Source organism: Amblyraja radiata, chromosome 3 (assembly GCF_010909765.2).
Source record: "Amblyraja radiata isolate CabotCenter1 chromosome 3, sAmbRad1.1.pri, whole genome shotgun sequence".
Lineage (NCBI taxonomy): Eukaryota > Metazoa > Chordata > Chondrichthyes > Rajiformes > Rajidae > Amblyraja > Amblyraja radiata.
Window position 1 is genome coordinate 130,675,425 of NC_045958.1, and position 16,391 is coordinate 130,691,815.

The window sequence follows — 16,391 nt, forward strand, 5'->3', positions numbered from 1 at the left end:
CCCCCCCTCCACACTGTCAACCCCCCCACACTGACACCCCCCCCCCCACACTGACACTCCCCCCCCCACTGTCACCCCCCCCCCCACACTGTCACCCCCCCTCCACACTGTCACCCCCCCCACACTGACACCCCCCCCCCCCCCACACTGTCACCCCCCCCTCCACACTGTCACCCCCCCTCCACACTGTCACCCCCCCCCCCACACTGTCACCCCCCCCCACACTGTCCCCCCCCCCACACTGTCACCCCCCTCCACACTGTCACCCCCCCCCCTCACACTGTCACCCCCCCCCACACTGTCACCCCCCCCCCCCCACCCACACTGTCCCCCCCCCCACACTGTCACCCCCCCCACACTGTCAACCCCCCCCCCACACTGTCACCCCCCCCACACCAGTCACCCCCCCCACACTGTCCCCCGCCCCACACTGTCACCCCCCCCACACTGTCCCCCGCCCCACACTGTCACCCCCCCACACTGTCACCCCCCCCCACACTGTCACCCCCCCCCCACACTGTCACCCCCCCCACACCGTCACCCCCCCCACACTGTCACCCCCCCCACACTGTCATCCCCCCACACTGTCATCCCCCCCCCACTGTCACCCCCCCCCACACTGTCACCCCCCCACACTGTCACCCCCCCCCCACACTGTCACCCCCCCACACTGTCCACCCCCCCCACACTGTCACCCCCCCCCCACACTGTCATACCCCCCCACACTGTCATCCCCCCCACACTGTCACCCCCCCCCACACTGTCACCCCCCACACTGTCACCCCCCCCACACTGTCACCCCCCCCCCACACTGTCACCCCCCACACTGTCACCCCCCCCCACACTGTCACCCCCCCACACTGTCACCCCCCCACACTGTCACCCCCCCCCCACACTGTCACCCCCCCACACTGTCATCCCCCCACACTGTCATCCCCCCCACACTGTCACCCCCCCCCCACACTGTCACCCCCCCCCCACACTGTCACCCCCCCCACACTGTCATCCCCCCCCACACTGTCACCCCCCCCCCCCACACTGTCACCCCCCCCAACACTGTCACCCCCCCCCCCACACTGTCACCCCCCCCACACTGTCATCCCCCCCCACACTGTCACCCCCCCCCACACTGTCACCCCCCCTACACTGTCACCCCCCCCACACTGTCACCCCCCCCCCACACTGTCACCCCCCCCCACACTGTCACCCCCCCCACACTGTCACCCCCCCACCACACTGTCACCCCCCCCCCACACTGTCACCCCCCCCCACACTGTCACCCCCCCCCACACTGTCACCCCCCCCACACTGTCCCCCCCCCCCCCACACTGTCACCCCCCCCCACACTGTCACCCCCCCCCACACTGTCACCCCCCCCCCCACACTGTCCCCCCGCCCACACTGTCAACCCCCCCCCCCCACACTGTCCTCCCGTTCACTGTTCTCCCTTACCCCCACACTGTCACCCCCCCAGCATTGTCACCCCCCCCCCCCTCACACTGGTCGCCCCTCTACACTGTCCCGTCCCTCACCACCCAGGGTGGGGAGGCTGGTGGGGTGACAGATGTGGGGCGAGGGGGTGAGGGGTCAGACAAGTGGGGGAAGGTGGGGCCAAGGGTGATGGTAGGGGAGGGTGTGATGCGAGGGGTGGTGCGAGTGGGGGGTGGGGGTGGGGGTGGGGGTGAGGGCTGGGCTGAGTGTTGCTGTGTTCACCCCCAGGGCTCCGCTCCCCCACACTGTCCCGGTGGGTGGGTGGATGGGTTGAGGGGTGGTGCGAGTGGGGGGTGGGGGTGAGGGCTGGGCTGAGTGTTGCTGTGTTCACCCCCAGGGCTCCGCTCCACCACTCCTCAGCTGCCCATGGTGGTGGAGAACCCAGAGGAGGCTCGCAGGAGGGAACTGAGGGAGCGCATGTTCATCGAGTACCTAACAGCCCTGGACACCGAGGGTGAGGGGGGGGGGGGGGGGTGGATGGAGGGAGCAGGGAGCGGGTGGAGGGAGGGAGGAGGGGAGGGAGGGTGAGAGGAGGTGACACTTGGGACAGACCAGGAGGGCTGACAGCCCAGAATGTCGCCAATGTAACCGTCCCCGTGCCTGGTTTGTGTTGTCATGGTCCCATCTCTGTGCTGTGCCTGTCACGTCCATGTGGTCACCGTCCCATGTTGTGTCCACGCCTAGTCCATGTGGTTACAGTCAAGGTCCCGTGTCAGTGTCCGTCCCGCATTCGTGTTCGCGTCCGTGGCCGTCCCGTGTCCGTGACCGCGGTCTCCGGTGGGGAAGAGCCGATTCTGGACTTACCTGGACTATTACCTGTCTGCACATCTGGACGCCCGCAGCGACGGCTGTGGAGGGTTGAGGTCCTGACCATGGGGGGGAAATGGAGGAGGACTGGCCAAATTGTGTGCCTTCCACCACAGTGATGAATGCTGTGGTGGATGTTTGTGTTACAGTTTTATTGTGTATTGTGTGTTCTTTCTCATTGTACCGCTGCTGGCAAATTCATTTCACTTGCACTTTATGTGCAATGTGACAAATAAAACTGATTGTATTGTATTGTCCTGTGTCGCTGCCCTGAGCCTGGTCTCTGTCCCCAGCGGTTGCCGTCACCTCTCGGCTGGAGCTGATCAAACTGAAGGCTCTGGCAGCTGTGCAGGACCTGAAGGCCAAGGCTGACGAAGTGTTCGCCAGCATGGAGGACTGGCTCGGCAGCCAGTTCCTGCAGGAGATGGAGAGGTAGTGTAAGCAAGAGTCCTCATCCCCCCCCCCCCTGTCCCTGACGCTCTCCACCCTCCTCTATTCTCCCCAACCATCCCTCTCTCTGCCTCCCTCTCTCACCCTCTCTCCACCCCTTCATTCTCCCCAACCATCCCTCTCCCTCCCCCTCTCCCTCTTTCCACCCCCTCCCTCTCTCCCTCCCTCCCACTCCCACTCCCTTCACCCCACCTTCTTCATTCTCCCCAACCATCCCCCTCCTCCCCCCTCTCCCCCTCCCTCCCTCCCGCCCTGCTTCCTTCATAGACAATAGGTGCAGGAGTAGGCCATTCGGCCCTTTGAGCCAGCACCGCTCGATTCACATCACATGATTCAATGTGATCATGGCTGATCATCCCCAATCAGTGCCCCGTTCCTGCCTTCTCCCCATATCCCCTGACTCCGGTAAAGGAGTGGCAACAGAGAAGGAGATTCCAGGTTTCCCAAAGGAGGAGGATGTTTCAGAGGTCCTTGAGTGAAGAGCCAGGACTTGGAGAAGCGGAGAGGAAGGAAAGGTGTGCCTCCGAGCAGCAGGGTGGCAGGAGGTGCAGTCTAGGGGGCTGTGGGAGTCTGTCGGTATGTAGTACATATCAGTGGAGCACAAGACAGGGAGATCCAGAAATTAAGTGGTGGGAGGTGTCAGAGATTGTCCAGGGGAATTTGAGGGAGTCTACGAGCTGTGGTTTATTTTAAAAGGGAAATAAGAACAATTCAGGAAGTTATGGGCCGGTGAGCCTCATGTGAGGAGGAATTTCTTTAATCAGAGAATGGTGCATCAATGGAATTCATTGCCACAGACGGCTGTGGAGGCCAAGTCAATGGATATTTTTAGGGTGGACATTTAAAGATTAGGGTGTCAGGGGTTATAGGGAGAAGGCAGGAGTATGGGGTTGAGAGGGAAAGATAGATCCACCAGGATTAAATGGCGGAGTAGACTTGATGGATTAAATGGCCTAATTCAGCTGCTATCACTTATGAACATCAGTGATGGGGAAGCTATTGGACTTTTACTCCTATTTGGAAGAGAATGGGCTAATTAGGGACAGTTAGCGTGGCTTTGTACAGGGCACGACATGACTTACTAACTTGATTCAATTTGTTGAGGAGGTGTTGAGGGTGATTGATGAGGTTCGGGCAGTGGATGTTGTCTACATGGATTTTAGTGAGGTATTTCAGAGAGTCCCTCATGGTAGGCTGATCCAGAAGATTAAGATGCATGGGATCCACGGTGATTTGCTTATGGATACAGAATAATCTTACCTAGAGATGAAGCTTGTGGTGGAAGGGGCTTATTCGGGCTGGAGTTCCGCAGGGATCTGCTGGGACCTCTTATATAGAAATGACTTGGACATAAATATAGACAGATTGGTTAGTGAGTTTGCAAATCACACCAAGATTGCTGGGGTTGTGGACTGTGAGGAAGGCTGTCAGAGTATACAGTGGGACATTGATCAGTTGTAGATACAGGCAGAGAAATCTGGAGTTTGATCTGAGCAAGTGTGAAGTGTTGCACTTTGAGAGGTCAGATGTAAGGGGAAAGGGTACAGTTCAAAGCAGGAGTCGTAACCTGAAATACAGAGGGATCTTGGTGTCCAAGTCCATAACTCCCTGAAATTACCAACACGAGTAGATAGAGTGATAAGGAATGCATGGGATATGCTTGCCTTCATAGGTCAGGGCATTGAGTATAAGAGTCAGGAAGAAATGACTTGGACATAAATATAGACAGATTGGTTAGTAGAAATGATGCAGCTTTATAAAACTGATTGGGCGGCATTTGGAGTATTGTAGGTACACAAAAATGCTGGAGAAACTCAGCGGGTGCAGCAGCATCTATGGAGCGAAGGAAATAGGCGACGTTTCGGGCCGAAACACTTCTTCAGACTTCAGGAGTATTGTGTTGAGTTCTGGTCACCCCGTTACACGAGAATGGGGCTTTGGAGAAGATGCAGATGAGGTTTACCAGGATGCTGCCTGGACTAGAGCTAGAGTCTCCTTCTCACAGATGGAGCCCCATTAACCCCCTCCCTCTCCCTTCATCACCAAACTCCCATTCACCCTCCCTCCACCTCCTTCCCATTAACCCTCCCCTCTCCCCCATTGACCCAGCTCCCATTAACCCTCTCCCCATTGACCCAGCTCCCATTAACCCTCCCCTCTCCCTCATTGACCCAGCTCCCATTAACCCTCTCCCCATTGACCCAGCTCCCATTAACTCTCTCCTGTCCCCCACTGACCCAGCTCCCATTAACTCTCTCCTGTCCCCCACTGACCCAGCTCCCATTAACCCTCCTGTCCCCCACTGACCCAGCTCCCATTAACCCTCCCCTCTCCACAATGACCCAGCTCCCATTAACCCTCCCCTCTCCCCCATTGACCCAGCTCCCATTAACCCTCCCCTCTCCACAATGACACAGCTCCCATTTACCCTCTCCTCTCCCCCAGCATTGCTGCCCTGCTTGCCGTGGGGCTGGAGCACATTGAAGATGGGACTAAGATCAAGTACCACCTGGCGCTGGGCAGCAAGGAGTTCTTTGTGGACGGTGACGTGAAGCTGGTGGAGGATCCGGGGCCTCTGCCCCGCCAGCCCTCCACAGAGATCCCCAAAGCCGGGCAGATGACTGTGCAGCAGCTGCGGAACCTCGTGGAGCACTTCATAGCCGTGTCGCCCACCGGTGAGGCTGGGGTCGGTGAGGGGGGCGGGGCGGTAACAGTCTGGTAGTGTGATCTCCAGTCAAATCACGAAGGGAAGAGAGGGGGGATGGGGGGAGGGGGAGTAGGAAGGGTAGGGTGGAGGGGGAGGGGGATGGTGGCATGGGGGGGAAAGGGGGAGGGGATGGTGGGGGGAGAGAGGAGGGGAGGGTGACAGAGAGACCAGGGCGGGAGAGGACTCTCTGTCTCCCTGTGTAGTGATGTTGTATTGAACACTTACACACAGACCAACAGCTCCATGCACGGTTTTAATGCAAAAAAAAATGTTTTCAACTGAATTCGGAGGATTGGTTCGCCAGTAAGAAAAGTTACTGATTTGTTATAAAGATTTGTCATTAAAAATGCCTTAAGTTGGCAGAGGTGTTTGAAGATAGTTCCTTTCTTGAGAGATGTTTGGTTCAGTGTAAACATGCGTCCCCTGGGCTGTGAGACGTGGGGCATCTCCCCAGCAGATGCAACGTGCCTGCGTGTGGCGTGACCCACACTACATGTGGGCACGGACGGCTACATGCGTGTGGCGTGACCCACACGACACGCGGGCACGGACGGCTACATGCGTGTGGCGTGACCCACACTACACGCGGGCACGGGCGGCTTTATGGCAAGGAAGCCATGGCCATCATCACAGCCGCCGACTACATTGGCTGCCCATTCTCCCTGCCCCGTCCCCTCGTCCCAGCGCCGATCTGCTGGGGTCACCGCGGACTGACACTGGACCATGGCGGCTGCAAGAGGCCGGCCAGGGCTGGGGTCCTGCAGTGACCCCTCACATTAACTCCGCTTCTATCTGGCAGGTTTGATGACGAGGAAAATCTTAATCGAGACTCTACACGACCTGGTGTCCCAGGACCTTGGATCAGACTATCTCCACGAGCCCTGGTGCAACGTCACCTACCCTCAGGTGTGTGACCCTCCGCCCCGGCCCAAACCACACTCACACAATGTGCAGCAAGGAAGCACACATGCTGATATACAACAAAAACAGGCACAAAATGCTGCGGTAACAGCAGCTCAGGCAGCATCACTGGAGAGAAGGAGTTGGATGACATTGTGGGTCAAGACCCTTCTTCAGACTGAGAGTCAGGGGAGAGGGAGACACAGAGATATGAAAGGGTAATCTGTGAAAACGAAGGGATGGAAAGAGAGGGAAAGCAAGTGTAACTTGGTTAGGGAAGTTAATGTTCATACCGCTGGGGTGTAAGCTGCCCAAATGAAATATGAGGTGCTGTTCCTCCAGTTTGTGCCTCACTCTGACAATGAGGAGTTTGTATGCCTCGTTGTCACCTTCCCCTAGTTAATGATCTATTCAACATTTTCCTTAAATTTTGTCCCCTTTGATCTCTCGTTTTTGCACCTTACCCTTCCATATCTCAGTGTCACCCTCTCCCCTGACTCTCAGTCTGAAGAAGGGTCTCAACCCGAAACGTCACCCATTCCTTCACTCCAGGGATGCTGCCTGTCCCGCTGAGTTACTCCAGCGCTTTGTGTCTGTCTCCAGACTCAGGGAGCTCAGTTTCAGCTTCACCCGTGACAGAGGGACAGGGAAAAAACCTTGCTTTGTGTGCTCTCCAAACAGATACAATACACCGCATGCAAATACAATCAGGTCAACCTTGACCACAGTAGGGAGAGCAGACTCAGAGTAAAGAATATACTCAACATAGAAACATAGAAAATAGGTGCAGGAGTAGGTCATTCGGCCCTTCGAGCCTGCACCGCCATTCAATATGATCATGGCTGATCATCCAACTCAGTATCCTGTACCTGCCTTCTCTCCATACCCCCTGATCCCTTTAGCCACAAGGGCCACATCTAACTCCCTCTTAAATATAGCCAATGAACAGGCCTCAACTACCTTCTGTGGCAGAGAGTTCCAGAGATTCACCACTCTCTGTGTGAAAAATGTTTTTCTCATCTCGGTCCTAAAGGATTTCCCCTTTATCCTTAAACTGTGACCCCTTGTCCTGGACTTCCCCAACATCGGGAACAATCTTCCTGCATCTAGCCTGTCCAACCCATTAAGAATTTTGTACGTTTCTATAAGATCCCGCCTCAATCTTCCAAATTCTACCGAGTACAAGCCGAGTCAATCCAGTCTTTCTTCATATGAAAGTCCTGACATCCCAGGAATCAGTCTGGTGAACCTTCTCTGTACTCCCTCTATGGCAAGAATGTCTTTCCTCAGATTTGGAGACCAAAACTGTACGCAATACTCCAGGTGTGATCTCACCAAGACTCTGTACAACTGCAGTAGAACCTCCCTGCTCCTATACTCAAATCCTTTTGCTATGAATGCTAACATACCATTCGCTTTCTTCACTGCCTGCTGCACCTGCATGCCTACTTTCAATGACTGGTGTACCATGACACCCAGGTCTCGTTGCATCTCCCCTTTTCCCAATCGGCCACCATTTAGATAAAAGTCTACATTTCTGTTTTTGCCACCAAAGAGGATAACCTCACATTTATTCACATTATACTGCATCTGCCATGCATTTGCCCACTCACCCAACCTATCCAAGTCACCTTGCAGCCTCCTAGCATCCTCCTCACAGCTAACACTGCCCCCCAGATGCTTAAAGTGATGGTGTCCAGATGCTTAAAGTGAACAACTGTCTGATCACTGAGGACCAGGCAAACACGTTTCAACACGTTTTCACCCGGGAAGATGTGGAGCCTTCATCATTTCCAGTCCTTCCGCCCAGCCCATATGCTGATATGCCTGCTATTAAAATTGAGGTTGAAGGTGTCAAGAAGTTATTGCTCAACATTAATACCACAAAAGCAATTGGACCAGATCAGATACAGAATCAAGCCCTCAAGATCGCAGCCGAAGAACTGGCTCCAGTTTTGCAGTTCATTTTTCAACAATCGCTTGACTCGGGCGATGTTCCGCTGGATTGGAGGAAGGCCAACATCACTCCTCTCTTTAAGAAGGGTTCAACCACCAACCCAGCGAATTATCGTCCTGTTTCACTAACAAGTACTTGCTGCAAATTGCTGGAGCATATCATTGATAGTAATCTGATGCGTCACGTGAGCAAACATAATATTCTTGCCGACAACCAACATGCATTTAGGAGGCATAGATCATGTGAGTCTCAACTTATCCTGACGACAAATGACCTGGCCAAGCACCTTGACAGCAACGTCATCATGGATTTAGTTGTGCTGGACTTTTCTAAAGCATTTGATGTCATCCCACACCAGTGACTGCCTCGGAAGCTTGACTTCTATGGTATTCGTTCCAACACGAAACGATGGATTTCCAGTTTCCTGACAAAACGTCTTCAGCGTGTGTGTGTGAACGGAAAGAGCTCCAATTGGCATCCAGTGTTGAGTAGCACACCACAGGGCACAGTACTTGGCCCACACCTATTTTTGCTTTACATAAATGACATCCATGAAAAAGTCGCAAGTACGACCAGACTATTCGCTGATGATTGTTTGCTGTACCGTCCAATTAAGTCAACTGACGATGAAGATGCTCTCCAAAAGGATCTCGATACTATGGTCGAGTGGTCACAACAATGGGGCATGCAGTTCAACCCTTCCAAATGTGAAACCATGCGTGTCACCAGAAAGAGGAATCCAGGCGTCACATCCTACAACATACTTGGTGCCACCCTTGAAGAATCCAAACAAACCAAGTATCTTGGTGTCAAATTGCAGAATGATCTGCGTTGGAATGGTCAGACTCATCATGCAACAGTGAAAGCAACAGGTGTCCTAAACTTCCTGAGGCGCAACTTTCATCATTGTTCAGCTTCTGTCAAGGAGAAGCTGTATTTCACCCTCGTTAGACCTCATTTGGACTACGCAATTGCAGCTTGGGACCCATACACAGATAAAAACATTTCATCCATCGAATGTGTCCAAAGACAGGCCGCTCGATTTGTTACTAACACCTATGAGAGAGAAGCGAGTGTCACCAAACTTCTGAATTCTCTGGGGTGGAACCCTCTCCAAGACAGACGTGAAGCTCACCGTTTGACCTGTTTTTACAAAATGTTAAATGGTCAGCTAGACATAGATCACAAGACCTACACCAACCCCAAACCAATTAGGAGCAGACGAGGGCATTCGATCCAATTTGTGATCCCAGCTACAAAGACAGATGTGTACAGCAATTCGTTCTTCCCACGCACAATTAAAGCATGGAATAATCTCCACCCTACTATTGTTACCAAACCAGATGCAACTAAATTTAAAGTAGCACTTTCTTCCCAATAACCCTTTCTGGCTTAATCCCTCCCTTCACCACCTCCAGTTTAAATTCCAGTTGGAATATTTTGGAGGACCAAGTAACCAAGAACCAAGAACCCAGATTCGTGTCATCCGCAAACTTGGAGATGTTGCATTCAATTCCCTCATCCAAATCATTAATATATATTGTAAATAGCTGGGGTCCCAGCACTGAGCCTTGCGGTACCCCACCAGTCACTGCCTGCCATTCTGAAAAGGACTCGTTTACTCCTACACTTTGCTTCATGTTTGCCAGCCAGTTCTCTATCCACATCAATACTGAATCCCCAATACCGTGTGCTTTAAATTTGTATACTAATCTCTTATGTGGGACCTTGTCGAAAGCCTTCTGAAAGTCCAGATATAACACATCCACTGGTTCTCCCTTATCCACTCTACTAGTTACATCCTCGAAAAATTCTATAGGATTCGTCAGACATGATTTACCTTTCGTAAATCCATGCTGACTTTGTCCAATGATTTCACCACTTTCCAAATGTGCTGCTATCCCATCTTTAATAACTGACTCTAGCAGTTTCCCCACTACCGATGTTAGACTAACTGGTCTGTAATTCCCCGTTTTCTCTCTCCCTCCCTTTTTAAAAAGTGGGGCTACATTAGCTACCCTCCAATCCTCAGGAACTACTCCAGAGTCTAAAGATATTTGAAAAATTATCACTAATGCATCCACTATTTCTGGGGCTACTTCCTTAAGTACTCTGGGATGCAGCCTATCAGGCCCTGGGAATTTATCGGCCTTTAATCCATTCAATTTACCTAACACCACTTCCCGGCTAACCTGGATTTCACTCAGTTCCTCCATCTCATTTGACCCGCGGTCCCTTGCTATTTCTGGCAGATTATTTATGTCTTCCTTAGTGAAGATGGTACGAAAGTAGTTATTCAATTGGTCTGCAATGTCCTTGTTCCCCATAATCAATTAACCTGTTTCTGACTGCAAGGGACCTACATTTGTTTTAACTAATCTCTTTCTCTTCACGTATCTATAAAAACGTTTGCAGTCAGTTCTTATGTTCCCTGCCAGTTTTCTTTCATAACCTATTTTCCCTTTCCTAATTAAGCCCTTTGTCCTCCTCTGCTGGACTGAATTTCTCCCAGTCCTCTGGTAGGCTGCTTTTTCTGGCTAATTTGTACGCTTATCTTTTGTTTTGATACTATCCCTGATCTCCCTTGTTATCCACGGATGCATTACCTTCCCTGATTTATTCTTTTGCCAAACTGGGATGAACAATTGTTGTAGTTCATCCATGCAATCTTTAAATGCCTTCCATTGCATATCCACCGTCAACCCTTTAAGAATTAATTGCCTGTCAATCCTGGCCAATTCACGTCTCATACCCTCAAAGTTACCTTTCTTTAAGTTCAGAACCCTTGTTTCTGAATTAACAATGTCACTCTCCTTCCTAATGAAGAACTCAACCATATTATGGTCACTCTTGCCCAAGAGGCCACGCACAACAAGACTGCTAACTAACCCTTCCTCATTACTCAATACCCAGTCTAGAATAGCCTGCTCTCTCGAAGGTTCCTCTACATATTGGTTTTGAAAACTATCCTGCATACATTCCAAGAAATCCTCTTCCTCAGCCAATTTGATTCACCCAATCTATATGTAGATTGAAGTCACTCATTATAACTGTTTTACCTTTGTTGCCAGTCCAGCATTTCTAATTTCCTGTTTGATGCCATCCCCAACTCCACTACTAGTTAGGTGGCCTGTACACAACACCCACTAGCGTTTTCTGCCCCTTAGTGTTTCGCAGCTCTACCCATATTGATTCCACATCCTCCAAGCTAATGCCCTTCCTTTCCATTGCGTTAATCTCCCTACCCAGCAACGCTACCCCACCTCCTTTTCCTTTCTGTCTATCCCTCCTGAATATTGAATATCCCTGGATGTTCAGCTCCCAGCCTTGGTCACCCTGGAGCCATGTCTCCGTGATCCCAACTATATCATAGTCATTAATAGCTATCTGCACATTCAACTCATCCACCTTGTTACGAATGCTCCTTGCATTGAGACACAAAGCCTTCAGGCTTGTTTTTTACAACACTCTTACCCCTTATACTATTATGCTGAAAAGTGGCCCTTTTTGATTTTTGCCCTGGATTTGTCTGCCTGCCACTTTTACTTTTCACCTTGCTACCTATTGCTTCTACCCTCATTTTACACCCCTCTGTCTCTAAGCTCACACAATTAAGAAACCCACCTCTTATTCTCTGTTTATTATTGTTTTCTTCTTTCCCCCCTACATGTTGGGTCTGAGTGCTTCCCTTCTCTGCCTCCTGCCTCACACACTGTCTACTAGCTTTCTCTATTTGAGTCCTTCCCCCCAACCGTTCTAGTTTAAAGTCTCCGCAGTAGCCTTTGCAAATCTCCCCGCCAGGATATTGGTTCCCCTCGGGTTCAAGTGCAACCCATCCTTTTTGTACAGGTCACACCTTCCACAAAAGAGGTCCCAATGACTCACGTCGCAGCGGCCTCTGCAGTCCGTCCATCTTTTTATTATTTTTTGTTTCGTTGAATGTAGTTTTTATTTTATTTTTTTGTGTATGTGTGTGGGTATGTGTGTGTGGGGGGGGGGGGGGGGAACTTTAAAAATCTACCCCCTGCACGGAGAACCTGACCTTTTCTCTGTCGGGTCTCCGTTGTCGTTGGGGCCTAGCACCGTGGAGCGGCCTCCAGCAGGAACGACCAAGGGCTCCAGTCGCGGAAGGAGCGGTGGTGGTGCGCTGCTGCGAACGGACCCCCAGGGATTCGGAGGCTTACCGCAGGTCTGGCAGACAGTAACATCGGGAGCCCGCGGGTCCCTGCTGAGAGACCGCTTTTCGGGGCTTCCGCAACGGCGACTTCTCCCGCCCGAGTTGCGGGGTTGAAGATTACCTGGAGCGGGGCCTTACATCATCGCCCGGCATGGCTTGGAATGGCTGCGGGACTTTGCTAGTGCCCGCCGGGGGCTCCAACAACAAGACCCGGAGCGTGGCCTTGCATCACCCGGCGCGGCGTTAATGGCCGCGGGGCAATTACCATCGCCCGCCGGGGGCTTTGACTTTGACTCTGACATCGGGAGGGGAATGGGGAGTGCAGGGGAGAGATAAGTCTTTGCCTTCCATCACAGCGAGGAGGAGATGCGCTGTGATGGATGTTTGTGTAAATTGTGTTGTGTCTTGGTTCTTTCTTGTGTGTATGACTGCAGAAACAACATTTTGTTTGAACCTCAATGGGGTTCAAATGACAAATAAATTGTATTGTATTGTATTGATTCAGAAACTTGAATCCCTGCCCTCTGCACCAGTCCTTCAGCCACGCATTTATCCTCCACCTCGCTCCATTCCTACTCTCACTGTCGCGTGGCACAAGCAGTAATCCCGAGATTGTTACCTTTGCGGTCCTTCTTTTTAACTCTCCTCCTAACTCCCTAAATTCTCCTTTCAGGACCTCTTCTCTTTTTCTACCTATGTCATTGGTACCTATATGTACCACGACCTCGGGCTCCTCTCCCTCCCATTTCAGGATAACTTGGACACGTTCAGACATTGTAGCGCATCAGTTCCAGAGACAAAGTTCAATGTCTGCAAAGGGGTAGAGGTGAACAGGACAGCGCCCTAGCTTATGGAAGGAGTGTTCAGAAGCCTGATAACAGAAGCCTTCGTTCTTGGCCATCCCCCCACCTGGACCCTCCCATCATTCACAGCACCCCCCGACCTCCACCCTCGCCAGTACCTGTGACGGACCGGTCAGTGTCCAACACTCTCTGCAGTCTCCTTTGCTCCTGGGTGTTGGTGTTACTGGACCAGGCTGTGATGAACTCCAGCTCCCTCATGCTGACCCCTCTCCCCCAGAGCCCCGTGTCAGTGACTGTATCCCCACGGATGTTAGTCCAGCTCCCTCACACTGAACCTCAGTGACTGCAGTCTCCCGCTCTCCACTCCCCTCCAGTGTGTTCACTCTCCTCTCTGCCATCTCCCCCAGTGTGATCAGTCTCCCCTCTCACCAATGTGACCCTCTGCCCTCCCCCAGTGTGACCCCCTAACCTCTCCCCATTGTGACCTCTGGCCTCTCCCAAGTGTGACCTTCTGTTTTGCCCACAGCTGGTGGAGGTGGCGCGGGTTCTGGCACCGGACTCTGATTTCCTGGACTGGCGGCAGTTTGTGCTCCCACTGGCCCAGCCCTGGCCCTACCCCTCCCTGATGGAGCTGCTGCAAACCAAGGACAGATTCCAAGCCCTGGACCAGGCTGACTCTGGCTACGTCACTGAGCACCAGTATGAGCAGGTACCTAACTCTGGCCGCACATCCCATCGCCCACAACTCCACTCCCTGATGAACCCCAACGTGTCGTCACTGTGTGTGTGTTTGTCGTCACTGTGTGTGTGTGTGTTGTCACTGTGTGTGTGTGTGTTGTCACTGTGTGTGTTGTCACTGTATGTGTGTGTTGTCACTGTGTGTGTGTGTGTGTGTTGTCACTGTGTGTGTGTTGTCACTGTGTGTGTGAGTGTTGTCACTGTGCGTGTGTGTGTGTGTGTTGTCACTGTGTGTGTGTTGTCACTGTGTGTGTGTGTGTTGTAACTGTGTGTGTGTGTGTTGTCACTGTGTGTGTGTGTGTGTGTGTTGTCACTGTGTGTGTGTGTTGTCACTGTGTGTGTGTGTGTGTGTTGTCACTGTGTGTGTGTGTGTTGTCACTGTGTGTGTGTGTTGTCACTGTGTGTGTGGTCATTGTGTGTGTGTGTGTGTGTTGTCACTGTGTGTGTGTGTTGTCACTGTGTGTGTGTGTGTTGTCACTGTGTGTGTGTTGTCACTGTGTGTGTGTGTTGTCACTGTGTGTGTGTGTGTGTGTTGTCACTGTGTGTGTGTGTTGTCACTGTGTGTGTGTGTGTGTTGTCACTGTGTGTGTGTTGTCACTGTGTGTGTGTGTTGTCATTGTGTGTGTGTGTTGTCACTGTGTGTGTGTGTTGTCACTGTGTGTGTGTTGTCACTGTGTGTGTGTGTGTTGTCACTGTGTGTGTGTGTTGTCATTGTGTGTGTGTGTTGTCACTGTGTGTGTGTTGTCACTGTGTGTGTGTGTTGTCACTGTGTGTGTGTGTGTGTGTTGTCACTGTGTGTGTGTGTGTGTTGTCACTGTGTGTGTGTGTGTGTTGTCACTGTGTGTGTGTGTTGTCACTGTGTGTGTGTGTGTGTTGTCACTGTGTGTGTGTGTGTGTGTGTTGTCACTGTGTGTGTGTGTGTGTGTGTTGTCACTGTGTGTGTGTGTGTTGTCACTGTGTGTGTGTGTGTGTGTTGTCACTGTGTGTGTGTGTGTGTGTTGTCACTGTGTGTGTGTGTGTGTTGTCACTGTGTGTGTGTGTGTGTGTGGTCACTGTTTGTGTGTGTCTGTGTTGTCACTGTGTGTGTGTGTGTGTTGTCACTGTTTGTGCGTGTGTGTTGTCACTGTGTGTGTGTGTGTTGTCACTGTGTGTGTGTGTGTGTGTGTGTGTGTGTTGTCACTGTGTGTGTGTGTTGTCACTGTGTGTGTGTGTGTGTTGTCACTGTGTGTGTGTGTTGTCACTGTGTGTGTGTGTGTGTGTTGTCACTGTGTGTGTTGTCACTGTGTGTGTGTGTGTTGTCACTGTGTGTGTCCCTCCCTCTACCCCAACCCTACACTCTCCTGGTGCCCCAATCCTGGTGTGTGTGTGTGTGTGTGCCTCTGCCCCTCTCTCGGTCGCTCTGTGACCCCGGGCGTTTGCTGTCCCCAGGTGGAGCTGTGGTTCACAGGCGACGACGGGATACAGGTGCCCGATGACCCAGTAGAGCCCATCCCCTTCGACAGACTCAGGCAGCTCAAGCAGGTAAAGTGGCCCGGGACTCGCTCCACCCCTCCTCTACAATCCCACACCTCCCCCACTGCTCCTCCACCCCTCACCCCTCCCCCCATTTCTGCTCCACCGTCCCACACCTCGCCCCACCCCCCACTGTCCCACACCTCGCCCCACTCACGCCCACCCCTATCCCACTCCTCCACCTCCCACACCCCCATCCCCCACCCCTCCTCTACCATCCCACACCTCCCCCCACTGTCCCACTCCTCGCCCCACCCACCTCCACCCCTATCCCACTCCTCCACCTCCACCTCCCACACCCCCATCCCCACCCCTCCTCTACCATCCCACACCTCCCCCCACTGTCCCACAACTCGCCCCACCCCTCCCCCCACCCCTCCTCCTCTGTCCCACACCTCACCTTACCCCCCACCCACCCCTCCCCCCACCTCCTCCACCCCTCGCCCCTCCCCCCACCCCTCCTCTACCGTCCCACCCCTCCCCCCACTTCTGTTCCAGCTGGTGAGGATATTCCAGGATCCCGGGCTGAGATTTACAACTCATCATTAGATGCGGGAGAGGTGCCGGGAGGTTGGAGGATGCTGTGCCTCTATTTAGTGAACGGCTACAAGGAAAATCCTGGGCGCTGTAGACCAGTGAGCCTGACGTCTGTGGTGGGTACGTTGCTGGAGAGTATTCTGAGGGGTCAGATATATATGCATTTGGATAGGCAGGGGCTGATTAGGGAAAGTCAGCATGGTTTTGTATGTGGGAGATTGTCCTAAGAATCTGATTGAGTTTTTTGAAGAAGTAACCAAAAAGGCAAAGCCATAGACGTTGTCCACATTGACTTCAGTCGGACATTCAACA

General features: G+C 52.7%; 1 protein-coding gene across 1 annotated transcript in view; it reads left to right on the forward strand.

The window, feature by feature from the left end:
• spef2 (sperm flagellar 2) overlaps positions 1 to 16,391 on the forward strand; it is a 162,550-nt gene that overhangs the window by 138,023 nt on the left and 8,136 nt on the right. The window contains exons 31-36 of the mRNA XM_033018764.1: positions 1,829 to 1,945; positions 2,592 to 2,730; positions 5,194 to 5,423; positions 6,255 to 6,361; positions 13,819 to 14,001; positions 15,459 to 15,551. Coding sequence (XP_032874655.1) covers positions 1,829 to 1,945; positions 2,592 to 2,730; positions 5,194 to 5,423; positions 6,255 to 6,361; positions 13,819 to 14,001; positions 15,459 to 15,551 — 869 coding nt within the window. The remainder of the gene's footprint in view (positions 1 to 1,828; positions 1,946 to 2,591; positions 2,731 to 5,193; positions 5,424 to 6,254; positions 6,362 to 13,818; positions 14,002 to 15,458; positions 15,552 to 16,391) is intronic.